The 13,892-nt window shown below is 32.3% G+C and overlaps 2 protein-coding genes across 6 annotated transcripts; both read right to left on the reverse strand.

The window, feature by feature from the left end:
* Window positions 1-2,213: 2,213 nt before the first annotated feature.
* LOC105765240 (uncharacterized) lies at window positions 2,214-5,047 on the reverse strand. Of its 5 annotated transcripts, none has more exons than XM_052624816.1 (8): window positions 4,772-5,047; window positions 3,998-4,150; window positions 3,568-3,901; window positions 3,135-3,279; window positions 2,905-3,041; window positions 2,753-2,812; window positions 2,587-2,650; window positions 2,214-2,485 (listed from the first exon to the last, which is right to left on the reverse strand). In XM_052624816.1, the coding sequence occupies exons 3-7, from the start codon at window positions 3,757-3,759 to the stop codon at window positions 2,615-2,617; spliced, it is 570 nt and encodes a 189-aa protein (XP_052480776.1). In that variant the 5' UTR covers window positions 3,760-3,901; window positions 3,998-4,150; window positions 4,772-5,047; the 3' UTR covers window positions 2,214-2,485; window positions 2,587-2,614. The 5 variants fall into 5 exon arrangements, with proteins under 5 accessions (XP_052480776.1, XP_012439696.1, XP_052480775.1 ...); XM_012584242.2 differs by having other exon boundaries at window positions 2,214-2,489; XM_052624815.1 differs by having other exon boundaries at window positions 2,587-2,655.
* A 6,105-nt stretch (window positions 5,048-11,152) lies between these two features.
* On the reverse strand, window positions 11,153-13,877 carry LOC105765242 (serine/arginine-rich splicing factor SR45a). Its single transcript, XM_012584244.2, has 7 exons — window positions 13,739-13,877; window positions 13,292-13,314; window positions 13,146-13,205; window positions 12,928-13,039; window positions 12,538-12,687; window positions 11,759-11,822; window positions 11,153-11,644 (listed from the first exon to the last, which is right to left on the reverse strand). Exons 2-7 carry the CDS (start codon window positions 13,312-13,314, stop codon window positions 11,460-11,462), a joined length of 594 nt encoding a protein of 197 aa, XP_012439698.1. The 5' UTR covers window positions 13,739-13,877; the 3' UTR covers window positions 11,153-11,459.
* Between the last annotated feature and the right edge of the window lie 15 nt (window positions 13,878-13,892).

The raw sequence follows: 13,892 nt of genomic DNA on the forward strand, positions 1-13,892 counted from the left end.
GCAAGTTTAATTGGCTTTCATGTGTTTTCATTCACCTCTTTCACAATATCATGCCCAAGTCTCTCCATTCCAAAAACGAATAGATAAGGTAAGAGAGGTTCACCTTGGCGAATACCGCTAGATAGCTTAAATTCTTCAATCAAACTACCTTGCATAGAGTTCGAAGAGACACAATGCATTATAAATCTTACCAAATGACATGATAGTCCTATCTCGTATGAAGAATACTCCAAAAAATCTCATTGGATTCTATCATATGCCTTCTGCAAGTGCACCTTGATGGCCATCCAACCTTTTTTACTCTTCCTTGTCCTCATAGAGTGAACCACCTCCTGAGCTATTAAAATATTGTCAGATGTCCTTGCAATGAAACTCACTTGGTTAGGACCAATAAGTTTAGGCATGATGTGCTTAAGTCTTCGAAATGAGGACAATCAGGGTTTTGTTTATAGAAGCTTCAATATCAGTCCCACTAAATACAACTTTCACAAAATCACGCACAGCTTCACTAACGATCCCCACTCAATTGAAAGAAATGAGCATGCAAGCCATCGACCCCAGGAACCTTGAAAGGTGCCATTTCGAATAACGCATATTAAATCTCCTCTTATGTAATCTCGGCCAAAAGAAAATCCAAATCTTGTTAGCATAAAAATGGAAAACACTTACAAATAGGAAAATCACCATTCACAACGCTATTCGAATACAAATCATGGAAAAATCGATTAGCTTCCTCTTGAAGGACCTCATCATCAAAGCACCATTCCTCACCTTGTACCTTCAAAACACATATTTTATTATGACTTCGCCAGGCCATCGCTCTCTTATGAAATATGATGTATTACGATCCCCATGGAGTAGCCAATCTGATCTAGATTTCTAACGCTTAAAGAGCTCCTCAGGGTCTAAAGTATTCTCCAGTTCTCTCCTAAGTTTAGATTCCAGATTAACCAACTTCGTAGAATAGCAACGTTTACGAGCAGCTTGGTTCCCTTTTAGACGTCCAACAACTAACCTCTTGTGTTTTTTACCTATTATTCCAAAGGGGTCCCGATTCCACACTTTAACCTCCTTAGTAAAACTAGCAATCAAATGCGTCAAGCAGCCCAGCCTACTCCAATGACGAGCTCCAAGTCTTTGAAACTATCGTGGGTCTCCCAACCAGCAAAATACCGAAAAGGTCGAATCCAGCTATTACTTAACAAGTGGCCCACCGATACTAACAACGCGTAGTGTCTGACGACCTGATTTTATTCAGCGCCAGAAACTTCAATTTTGAAATCCAACTCTGCAAAATGAGTTGATTGAAAATTTAGTTAAAATAATTATGTGTTCAGTAGGAAATAATAATATTAATATACCGAGTGATTAAATTGATTAAGCTATTAAATTACAAAGTGACGAAAATTATAGTGAGATTTAATTGAAGAGAATTGAAAGTCTTTAATATGCAATTTTATCAAGGACTATGAAAAATTAAACCAATTATAATTCGTAGAAATGTTTTCGTATGATTATATCATCAAAGTCCATTATCCATCATTAAACCATATTTTTAACTAATAAATTAAAGTTTAATTAATGTTAAATTAACTAAGTACATATTTATAATATGATAAGTGGGAGAGTGGAGAGGTGACCATTATCCTCATCCTTTCACCACTGGAACCAAAGAAAGGAAAGAAATAAAGAAATTGAAAGTTTTCCAAGCTTTTTTTGTCTATTCAAAATTCACAAGTTAACGATGAGATCGCGACATCGAGGATCAAAGGCGAAAACAGGCAACAGGCTACGAACTCGATTTGTGCTCTTATAATTTGACTTTGATTTATATTTTATTAAATAACTAAATATAATCGAACAATAATGATGTCAAACAAGAATCAAAGTACGAACTCAATTCCTTAATTTGTTCAAATTACGCTAACATATGTATATAACTGTTTGCATTGTGATCAGGTGATGCTATTTATATTGAAATATTATTTGATAAATGTGTTGATTATGGTATCATGTTATTTGAGTTATAATATGATTTAATGCGGCTTAGATATGTCGATATATATAAATATATTCAGGGTTTAGAGACTATGATCTGACCATCCATTTGATGTTATGCCACCCCCCATATGGGCAATTGATAACACATATCAACTATTTTCAGCAGCAATAGTTTTAGTGTAGTTCATTAAAGGATAGGTTGTATAAGGATATATGAACTAATGGGAATGGTAGATGTACTGGAAACTAACAAAGGGCATAAGCCCTATATTACAAAGTTAGAGAAACCGGGGAGAAATCCGGTCGGTCAATCGACAACTCTTGCCGAATTAGTCTTTTTTCTAATCTAAGGTTAGAGCGCTAAAATATGTATGTCCTACATACAATGATGAAAACATTCATAGTTGCTCACTCTGCGCGTCGTCAGTTTTCAGTCTCTTAGCAGCGGTGATGAATTCCGAGATCACCTTAACCTCATTTAGCGCTGGCTGTATCGAAAGAAAGGATGTTAGATTCAACGAAAGCCGTGAAAATACGGCACATTTGTATGTGCGCATGAGCCTCTTAACAGAGAAGAGAACTGACCTGTGACACAAAATGCCGCTGCACCGTATTAAGTATTTGTTCCCTTGGTGAATAACCATTGATGCTTCCCTTCAAATAAAGATAAAAGAACCCCATGAATTCGATGAATTCGATGAATTCGATAAATATAATAATTCATTGAAGGCGAGAGTTAGTAGGGACCGACAAGTTTGAAGTGCCTGCAATATCTTCGCAAGGAGTCAGTGTCGAGTCTTGCCAAATTTACCTTCAAAATTAGGAACACATGATACAAGTATATTTAGAATCATAAAACAATGGCATAGATGATACATACTGCAAATTTTGGCTTATACTAACCGATTGTGTTGCATGAATAATGGATTGAACATCTCTGTAACCTGTACGATTCGTTGATTTCATGGATGCAGATGGCAGCCATGGTTTTGTATTTCGAACTCTGGGTTTGGCAGGCCTGTGGAACTCAATGTTACTAGCTGTCCAAAAGCAAAAAAAAAAAAACATGAAGGGGCATGATCTGTTAACATGAAAAAACAAAACAGAAGGTTAAGAACATTCGTTTGACTTACGGAAATCGCGGTCCTTCTCGCCAATGTCCGATCCACTGCTCGAGTTATCAAAATCAGGATCATCATCTACTTCATTCCCTGTAGGATGTTCCAACACACTCAATGCATTCCTCTGAAGCTTAACTTCAACCCCATTCTTCAAAACCTTGAAAATGGTCACAAAACAAGATTCTTCAATCACATATATAAACAATATTATTAAGGAAACAACATCATAAACACAACAAAGTTGATGTCTGGTCCATCCTGTCGGACTAAAAGCTATAGAAAACTAATCAAAAGTTAAAGCTACAAAAATCAGTGTGCAAAACAACTTAATCATTGATATATATTGACTATGGAGAGAATTTGCATCAAATAGTGGAATTTAAAAGGGAAAAAAAAAGAGAAGAGACTATAATAATGATAAATGAAAGTAAAGCTGAAAATATACCAGCCAGTGCCAACCACCTAGGCCCACAGCTTTCTTGACCACGCCTTGCAAGCCAACCAATACAGATTTTGTTCTATTATTTCCCGTGACAATAACTTTTGTGTGTCTCGGAAGAACCGAAAGCTCTTCATCGCCGCTTTCTTCCCTGAACGGCGACAGAACCCGAGAAGAACACAGTTCATGCTCCAACATTTTTGTTAATAATTGTCGAGACAAAGCTAACTTAGAGGAATAAGCAGCTGACTTTAGCTAATCAAAAACCCCATCAGCTCCATCAGTTTCCACGTTTGTTTTTGTTTTATTAATGGAAGATTCTGAGTCTTAGGTTATGATTCTGTAAAAAAGGACAAGGTTTTTTTTAATGAAGTACAGAGAGAATCGTAAAGATTAACTAAATAGAAGCCAGAGAAGAGAAAGGTTGATCACTGACACGAATATTTAGAGGAAGAAATGAATGCGGGTTTTGTCTTCAGAGAAACCGATCACTGGTTCACGAGACTTTAATTGATCTCAATAAATGAACTCCCACGAAAAAGAAGACGATGCTAATGCTATCTCATCATTAAGCTTCCGCTCATATCACCTGAAACAAGCAGAAATGGATTAAAACTTAAAACCCTTTTTTGTATTAAGAACTTTAAAGTTGAAAACAATCCAATTTGCAATATATTAGTCACCAACCCATGGTGGGAAAAAATAACTTTTTAAAAAGCTGGATTATAAATATCAATAGCCAAGAAAAAGTAGACCAATGAAGACAATTACGTTTGGTTGCTTAGAAATTTTAACTATAGAACAAAAACTTAAAAAAAAAAAAACACTCATGAACCATTTAAAGGAAGCATCAGAAAAAAAAAACTGGTTACATTCTAAAACCCTCCATTAATCTAAGAAGAAAAGAGATAGATAGAACAGAAGAAGATGTAAGATTCTCTTGGCCGCATTTTCTTTGAGGAAACTTTAGTAAAACAAAAGTTGAAAAAGGTCAGAATTTTGGCATTTAAAAAGAAAAAGAACGCTATTAGTCACTTTCAGCGTTATGCTCAAATTCAATAAACAAAACAGCTAAAACCCAAGTGAGAATTAAGAAGCTATTTGGTATACAATCCATTAAAACATAAAGCCTAAAAGGCTATTTTATAAAAGAATCTTGCATGGAATAAAAGAAACCCCAAAATTAGAAGAAAAAAAATTCTGATGGTACCTGAAGAACACGATAAAAATGCAAAACGATTCAAAAGAAAGAAGAAAAACACAGTACAAAACAAGGAATGTGTTTTACGGGTCGGGGATACTGGATTTCGGGTTCAGAAAATTGGGTTTGTAAGCATTTCTTTCTAATAAAAATAAAAAGAGGGGGAAAGAAAAACGCCTATTAGTTGAGCAAAGAGAGAAACTGTAAACGCAGAGGTTTTCGAGAGAAAAGAAAAGTTTGAATCGAAAAATGGGAAAGGGGGAGAGAGAAAGCACAGTGAATGCTTATCAACTGCCATGGGAAACGACCTGCCATGGTGTCGTACGGTCGGTCCTTTCGTTTTCCTTTTGTAACCGGGCAATGCAATACGCCATTGAGTTTTATTATGTTGAAAATGGCTCGGCTAACGGCTATAATGAGCGGAGTGGCGGTATTCAATGGATGTGGGACCCAGAGGGATATGGAAGTGATAGTGTGGGTCCCATTGGATTTATTTGTTTGGTGAGGAAATTGTTTTGCATGGTTCCTATTCTTACCTACGCACTCTCCCGCACACGAATTCTTCATGACTGCGTTAAATGTTGTGGTGTGTCGCCATACCCCCTAAGCTTAAATCCCTTAATTTTGTTCCTAACTTCATTAGTTTGAATTTCTATTTTAGGTTAAATTCTGCTATTATTTTTTTTTGTAAACTTTTGTTATTACACCTCGTATTTTCTTTTATACTTTAATTTTGTCATTTTTGGTCTTTGTATTATTTTGAAATTTGATATATCAAATATATTATCGCGTGTAATGCTATGTCTGTTTGTTGTTTTCATATATTACTCACAAAAAATTAGCTAATGGATTTAACAACGGTAATTAAAACTAAAATTTTGAAATTCAAAAATTATAGTCACTGAGAATGATCTAATATGCAAATGCGGACTAAATCATAACTTTAATCAAAATATAGGACTGATGACATAATTTAACCATACGGATTTAATTGTTACCATTGAATCAATACTAAAATTTCGAAATTCGAAAAGTAAACGAGCTAAAATTAAAGTACATGTACAAAATTTACAATTTACGCAAAGTACGGGTCTAATTACAAAATTTGACCCTTTTATATTTTATGAAGATTATGAATTTAGTATTTATATTTTAATTTGATCAATTTTAATTTTTATTCTTTAAGAATTTATAGTCCTCGACAAATCTTAACCATTGAATTCATTTTGTTTGATAAAGTGTTGAAGAAAAATCAATCAACTGTGAATTAATATTTTCATAACTTAATTTTTCAAAAGCGTTTGATAACCCACAATGAAACCTATTGGATAGATTTTTTGCTACAAAAAAAAGTGTATATAATGATAAGTAGATAGGGACCTATGTATCACTTAAATAGAGAGTAAATTTAATGGTATTTTATTTTATTTTATTTCATTTATGATTATATTATTCTCTGTCAAAATTTTAGTTGTATTTAGTGTTTAATTTTAAATAAAACACCAAACATATTTTATAACTTAAATTCAATATTTAATTTTTTAGTACTTATTTTTAACACTTAATTTTTCAGTTTATCAAGCATGGCCTAAGTTATGATATTTTCAAAATCTATTATGCGAACATATTATCATATGTGTAATGTCATGTCAACTTGTTATTTTTACATATTACTCACTAAAGATTCATGTAATAGATTAACGATTATCATTTACATCGATCTTGAAATTTTAGAATTTGAAAAGTATAAGGACATAGAGAGATCCAATTGGAGTATGTGGGCTAAATTTGCAATTGTATATATAGTATAGGTCCAATAATTAAATTTGACCAAATGGATTTAACTCCCATGGTTTCAGTTGGGATCAAAATTCTAGAATTTGAAGAATATAGGGACTAAAATTTATCAAAGAAAAATACAAGGATTAAATCCACGACTTTTGTAAAGTACATGGACTAATACTGAAACTTAACTTAAATTTTATTTATTTTAATTTAATTATGAAAATTAATCATTTAAACTCATCCAGTTTCTACTTGAATGGATTCGAGTATGAAATTGATACAATTTTAAAATATTCAAAATTAGAGAAACCCCGAATTTGAAGTATTTCAAACTTAAAATAATTTAGACAAATAACTATAAATTACTTGAATGCGTAATAATCTAATTCTAAAACCCAAATGACTTAATTCAAACATTGAGTATTTTATTAAAAAAATGGGTAAAGTACAAAAATACATTTTAATCATTTATGTTTGAAGTGTTACGTTTTAATCACTTATGTTATTGTTTTGTTACGAAGTGATCACTCTGCTGTTAAGCTTTGTTACCTCCCTAGCGACTATCCTACGTGGCAATCCAAATAGGTTTTAAATGCCAACTTTGATGTCTAACTGAGATGAGAATAGTTTTCAAATCAAAATGGAAAAGAAAACTAAAAGAAAAATGAGACGAATGGTTTTTCTTCAGTTTAAAGTGTAATTAATTTAAAATTTTCGATTAATTAAATTTATTTAATTAAAAACCTATTCTCGTCCCAGTTTGACATTCAAGTTGGCACTTAAAACTCATTCGGATTGCCACGTATGATTGCAGTTAATGAGTTAACGGAGCTTAACGACAGAGTGACCACTTCGTAACAAAACGATAACGTAAGTGACTAAAACGTAAGATTTCAAACATAAGTGATTAAAATGTAATATGAGGCAAACAAAAGTGACTATTTTTGTAGTTTATCATAAAAAAATTTAAATGAGAGAGAATGTGTCTATTTGTATAGTTGAGCTCCCCCAATTCAATGGTACAATTTAAATTACATCGAGGCTAATATTAGAATCCATCTACAATATGCAAGTCCTAAGGGATTTAAACATTATACAATCTTATCCCTTAAGATTTACAATATTCATCATGATAGCTCTACTTTACTAGAATGTTTCATTGGGCCATAAAAACTTCAAATAGATGGATTTTTTCGTATGTTACATGAATCAAACCAATTCAAGTGGGTCAAATGAGTCTCATTTAATCAATTGATCTCAATGGGTTGTTCCATGTGCATCTGTCGCTGATATTGATCCGCGGTCTGTGACAAAAGTACCTGCAAAGTCCTTTTATTACAAAGACTGAATCAAATTAGTCTTCGTACCATTAAATGTATCAATTTAATCCATGTATTGCTTAAAAAAATCAAATAAGATAAATGAAGCTAGCATTTTATGTTTAAAAAATGATATGAAAATTATTATTTTTATTAGGGATGATGTCATATTTGCTACTTGTACTATTATAAAATATCCAATGTGGCACATCCACTTCCACAAATTGTCCATTGTGGTACATGTACTTCCATAAAATGTCACCATGGTACTTCTATATTGGACATTTTCAAAGTATAAGTGTCGCATTGGACATTTTATGAAAGTATATGTACCATGATATGACACATATTAATAGTTCAGGTATCACATTAGACGTTTTATGAAAGTACATGTACCAATGCGAGATCATCCCTTTTTATTTCAAACTAGATATTTTTTGCGTAACCATAAAAAGTTTTAAAATACAACTTTATTATACAATAAATGTTAATTCTATTCATATTTGACATATTATTTAATTATTTTTAAAAATATAATAAAAATTAAATTTATTCATTTAAAATTAAATTGATCCAATCTCTATAATAATAAAAAAGTGTGTAAAGTATATTCACAAATTTAATTAACAAGTTTGTCCAAAAGTTGGATTTATTACATTTAGAAAAAACATTAAATTATTTTAAGAATTTTCAATTAAATATAAACTAAAAAATATTTTTATTGAGAGGGTTTTGCATAATAATATTAAGCGATTTTAATTTGTTGGATATCTTTATTCCTAGAGTTGTTTACAAGACGTCCGACAGCGATTTTTAACGGCTAGGATTCAACTGATTATTCTGACAGTGGGCAACTTTGTCATTTAGTTTAGCACATCTAATATCCAAGCCGCCGATTTTGTTCCCATGCATAGCCAAGCCGATGACCGGTTGCTCCCGAAAAAGGAGAAGCATGTGAAGTACACGTGTTTGAGATCCAGCTGTCACATATTTATTAGGTACTATTACACCTGTACATACTTGTATAAATACCAGATTTTGGTTAAATACGTTCATAAATATATGTATATTTTTATTTTTATAATACTATTTAATTTTACATAATTAGTGTGAATAATAATCACTAAAAGATAAATAAAATATTCTAAAATTTATTTTTGTATCATGATTAAAAATGAACAATGGAAAAATATTTATATTATAAATACATTAAATAATAATGTTATTTTGGGTTCTAAAATAAACTACATATATATGTTATCACTGTTGAGTAATATTATTATTTAATATATTTTTGCTTTTGACCTTTAAAAAAGGAAAAGTAAAACTTTTTTGTAAGTCTCTTTTGATTGTTTTGTTATTCTTCATCGGCTCACAATGTGTCGTGGCATTATATGGTTGGTTTAAATTTCGTCAGGAATGGACATGAAGATAAAAATTCAAATATTACATTAGATATTTTTAAAATGAAGAAAATTTACCATTATCACTAAAATAAATTAAGTTCGCTAAATAAATTTATCATCTAAAAATATATCAACTATAAAATTCAATTATTGAAATATAAAATAATTCCAGTATGACAATGATCTCATGTTCAAGCTTTAGTAAATGTACTTTAGTATTTTTTTATCTTTTATATATTTTTTGCATTCCTATAATTTTATAATTTTTTTTTTGCAATTTTTAAATATTTTAAAGGCTTTTAGAATGATGACGTCACAACAACGTAATTTGTATGACATGTGATAACATATAATTGATTATCTAGTTTTTTTAATATCCAAAGGACTAAACCGGGAGCGTTTGATATCATTAGGGATTGAAGTAGGTCAAAAATTACTTTAAGGATCAAAGCGGGAAAAAGAAATACTTCAAGGACTAAAATGTGTATTAAGCCAAAAAAAAAAAACCATAGGTATTAAAAATAAACAATATAAATATATAAGTACTTTCACTAATATAGAATATAAAAAAATATTGTTGGGGAAGTCATACTTGCTTCAAGAAAAATCTTCGAAGTGTCTTTCGCTGGGAGTTGATAGACCTCTCGACGATAGAGGTATTGCGCATGGGGTGTCTATACTCAAATTTATCCTTGAGTTTTCTCTTTAGATTTCGCAAAGACCCTCGATATGTTCACAAAGTGGGAGCACCTCATCCACCAAGGAAATGTGAACACTTAACCGTGGTGGGAAATATTTAATCGTGGTACCACTTGAGGAGGTGAGACTCGTTCTAAAAGAAGTATTCAAAATGTCATATGTTGGGAGCAAATGGACCTCTTAACGATGGAGGTATTGTGCCTAGGGTATTTGTGCTCGATTTTATCTTTGAGTTTTGTTTCTCAACTTTGCGGAGAGTCCTTGATGGGTTCACAGAGTGAGAGTAGCTCGTCCACCAAAGGAATGTGATCATTTGATCTTAGTAGAGTTTAAATTCGTGCCCTAAGAAGACAAAATTGGGAAACTAAACATAAGCAACCTACGCACAATACATCTACTATTGAGAGGTCTATTGACTCCCGACAGACGATACTCCAAAAATTTTCACAAAAAATCCAACATTCCCTCAATAAATATATTTTAGAATTAAATGAAATGAAATTATGAAATAAATTTGAAATGTAAATTTTTAGGTAGAATCTAAATACGGTATTTAAGCAAGTCCACTTGGAACTTTCTTACAAAATTCGAAAGATTTTATAATTTTCATCCAAATAAATAAATTTATTTTTGAAGTTTTGAAATGAATTGATTTGAAGTCCGCCCTTCAACCAGATTTTTTCCCAAAGTGTGGGCCATTACCCTAATTCCTAACCTTACATGTTTCCCCTCTTTTCAATTTTGTTTTTAATTTTTAATTCTAAATTGGGGTTTCTTAACAAATTTAATTTGGATACATATACTATTTAATATAATTATATTAATAATCATATGATAAAGATATTACCTACAAATCAATCTAAAATCTTAGTTCATTACTTAACAAAATACATTTAAATTTAATCTTAATTACATATAGATCGCAAACTTTGTAATATTTTACTCGTTCAAGAATATTAGATTTTAAAAAAAATTAAAATAAATGTAATAACTTAATTTTTACCAAGCATTATAATTTTATAAAATAATAAAATCCTTCTGGGCCTAACATAGTAATTTACTTGCTTATGGATATTTTTCTAATAAATTCTTGGACACATTTGTCTCATCTCAATATGTCAAGTTATTTTCCCTCAAAAATCGATCCCAACATGTTCTACTAAATAAAGCAAAAGGAGTAGTGCTGGTTAAAGGCTTTGCTTGCTGTCCACTCAAAATCAAAGTCCAAATGTTCATCACACTTTCACATGCTCTAGTGGTTTTTGGAGAAACCCCTTTTTTATTTTTCATCTTTGAATCACTCGTATCTAATTGCAAAAAACAAAGCCAAGTTTAGGGCACATCATAAATATAATAAACATTCAGATAGATGAGATAAAAGGGTGACATTCATAATGATCCCACACAAGGGAGTGCCCTCTGAGCGCGCCCTCCCAATATAAAGTCATATTTATCGCTTCTCCGTCGATATGGAGAATGAAATTTCTCTCATCTACGATGACCACTGCCATCACCAGACAAGGAGCGCTCTCTGCGCCTCCTATGTAAGTCAGGATCATCTCTTCTCCTACCATATGGAGAACGAGAACGGGGTCTCCCTCGTCTACCCCTTGAATGATAATCTCTGTCGTTTTGTCGAGGTGAATAGCTACGAGACCGTCTGTGGCCTTGTCCTGTGTAATTTTGGCATGTTGATTAACATATAAGAATAAATGACAAGGGTGAAACTTGAAAACATCATAAAGAATTTCCAAAAAAAGCAATAAAAAAAAAATACTAGTATCCACCTCTTCTATCTCGCACACCTTGATACCTCCCAGGTGTCGGTGTTCTTCCTCGGGACCTTTTTGCCTGCATTGTTAGCTCAAAAGTTAAAATATGGCAGATACAGCGAGAACTGGTGATTTACTCAAAATAGTTATTATCACCACAAACTGAAAAAAGTTCCTATGTTGACTGAACCATGGGTAGAGTTGCAAGGACTTAATATTAAGTCTTCAGTTAACACCAATCTCGGGTTCAATTCCTGGACAACCACTAAACCATTCCCCTTATCTGAAAATAAAAGACAGTTGCCTACATTACATGATATTGACATACACAAGAGGTTTACATAACCAACAAAAAATTTCTTAAGTATTACAACCATGCAAGATCTTTATTGTAATGAATATGATAGGATATTCACCTTCACGGAACAAGCAAGAAAAGACCAAAAAAATTGATGAAACATGCATGTCAGGCGGGTATTTCAAAATTGAAAAATAATAAACAGCCTCTCCAGATACTGTTACTGTTGTGGAAAAGGAAAAAAGGGCATGCAACCTTCTGCAAAATAGTGAGTTTGAATCCATGAGTTTGGAATGTCGATGCAGAACTCATGTCGTGAGAGGGTACAGGTTGAACTGTTAAGAGCTTAGTTTTCGATGAAGCTACACATACAAGACCTGCTGCCAAAATTTATCAGGCAACACTTCGGAAGAAAGAAGAAGTTAAGATAAAATTCTATATAAACGATTTAGCTTCGGTATAGACTAACAACTCGATCCTTCGTAGAAATTAATACCTTTTCCACAGTGATTAATCGACCTTCAAGCACTGAACGATTCAGATACTTGATGCAGCGCTCTGCACCCTCAACAGTTTCCATGGTCACGAAAGCAAATCCACGAGATTCTTTGGTGTGTGGATCAGTAACTAGATGGCACTCCAAAACCTGGAACAAAAATTCATCAGATCTAAATCCTCCACTCACTTAAGATCCTAAGGGAATTCTCGTTATATTGATTTATACTTTTTTTCACTACAATGGAGGTTCTTAATGAAAACAAGGTTGATGGTTCATACTACAACTTGAAGCACAACCCCGAAATTACCTCTTTATCGAGAGACATAAAAGAAATTGAAGCACTTGAAAGAACAAAGCATGTTGTCTCCATAAACAATCACTCCATACCTTTCCTTCATTGCTGAAATACTTCTCGAGATCAACAGCAGTAACTCTTGTGGATAACCCAGTAACATATAAGTTATTTCCTGGATTGGATGCATCCTGAGATTCACGGCTCCTGGGGCAATAAAAACTAAATCACTACAAACAATTTAAACTGTAAAAGCCAGATAATACATGATACTAATATACTAAAATAAACAAATAACTAAGCTTTCATATACCTAGACCTGGAGCGACTCCTACCAGACCTAGGCTGACGTCTTCTTCCCGGAGAAACCGACCTGAAAGTGTCAGTTTGAAGGAAAATTCAATTTACTTACATCAAAACAAAATCACCTAAGAAAAGAGGAGGGGGGGGGGAACTGACCTTCCTTCCCTTGAATATGACATCTGCCAATACAGCAAAAGACAAATTCAAGATTTTAAACATGAAAATTTTCACTTCCTTACCTCAATGATTTTAAAAATTCCTTTCTTTTTATATTTATTTTCATTATTTCCTACACTATCGGTCATTTTCTCAGCAACCAAACATAATAGTTTTCAGCCTTTTAAGTGATAAACAATAAAATATTCATGATTCCACTATCAATTACATAAAATTTATGAGTTTTGCTTCTTGAATCTTAATTTTCAGAACATGCAAAAATAAAAATCATAACACAGATTCATAACAATAAAATCACTGAAAATCCTTGGAAATAGAGTAGATTTATTTCTTTAAAAAACGATATTTTACTAAACTGGCGAGGCTCTCTAAACAGTCAAAATCTAAAATTATAAAGGAATAGAGGAATAAAAATTGAAGATTTACCTATTATGCTGAGAGAATTGCCGGAGTCAACTCAGATGCCCCAACTCAGTAGGCTGGTCTATGTTGAGAAACAAGGGAATCCATAAATGAATGGTTAAATTAAAAAAAAAAACTCACTTTTTCTACATAAATTGAGAGAAAAAAAAGCTTAAAA

This window comes from Gossypium raimondii, chromosome 12 (assembly GCF_025698545.1).
Source record: "Gossypium raimondii isolate GPD5lz chromosome 12, ASM2569854v1, whole genome shotgun sequence".
In the NCBI taxonomy this organism is placed as follows: domain Eukaryota; kingdom Viridiplantae; phylum Streptophyta; class Magnoliopsida; order Malvales; family Malvaceae; genus Gossypium; species Gossypium raimondii.

What these genes read in the sequence shown, in the direction of transcription:
- LOC105765240 (XM_012584239.2), bottom strand. Translation starts at nt 3,759, where the DNA reads ATGTTGGAGCATGAACTGTGTTCTTCTCGGGTTCTGTCGCCGTTCAGG. An exon ending in TAGGTGGTTGGCACTGGCTG is followed by an intron (nt 3,280 to 3,567) that starts GTATATTTTCAG and finishes ACCATTTTCAAG; the next exon opens with GTTTTGAAGAATGGGGTTGA. An exon ending in CGAGAAGGACCGCGATTTCC is followed by an intron (nt 3,042 to 3,134) that starts GTAAGTCAAACG and finishes GCTTTTGGACAG; the next exon opens with CTAGTAACATTGAGTTCCAC.
- LOC105765242 (XM_012584244.2), bottom strand. Translation starts at nt 13,314, where the DNA reads ATGTCATATTCAAGGGAAGGAAG. An exon ending in AGGAGTCGCTCCAGGTCTAG is followed by an intron (nt 13,040 to 13,145) that starts GTATATGAAAGC and finishes TTATTGCCCCAG; the next exon opens with GAGCCGTGAATCTCAGGATG. An exon ending in AGGTGTGCGAGATAGAAGAG is followed by an intron (nt 11,645 to 11,758) that starts GTGGATACTAGT and finishes AAAATTACACAG; the next exon opens with GACAAGGCCACAGACGGTCT.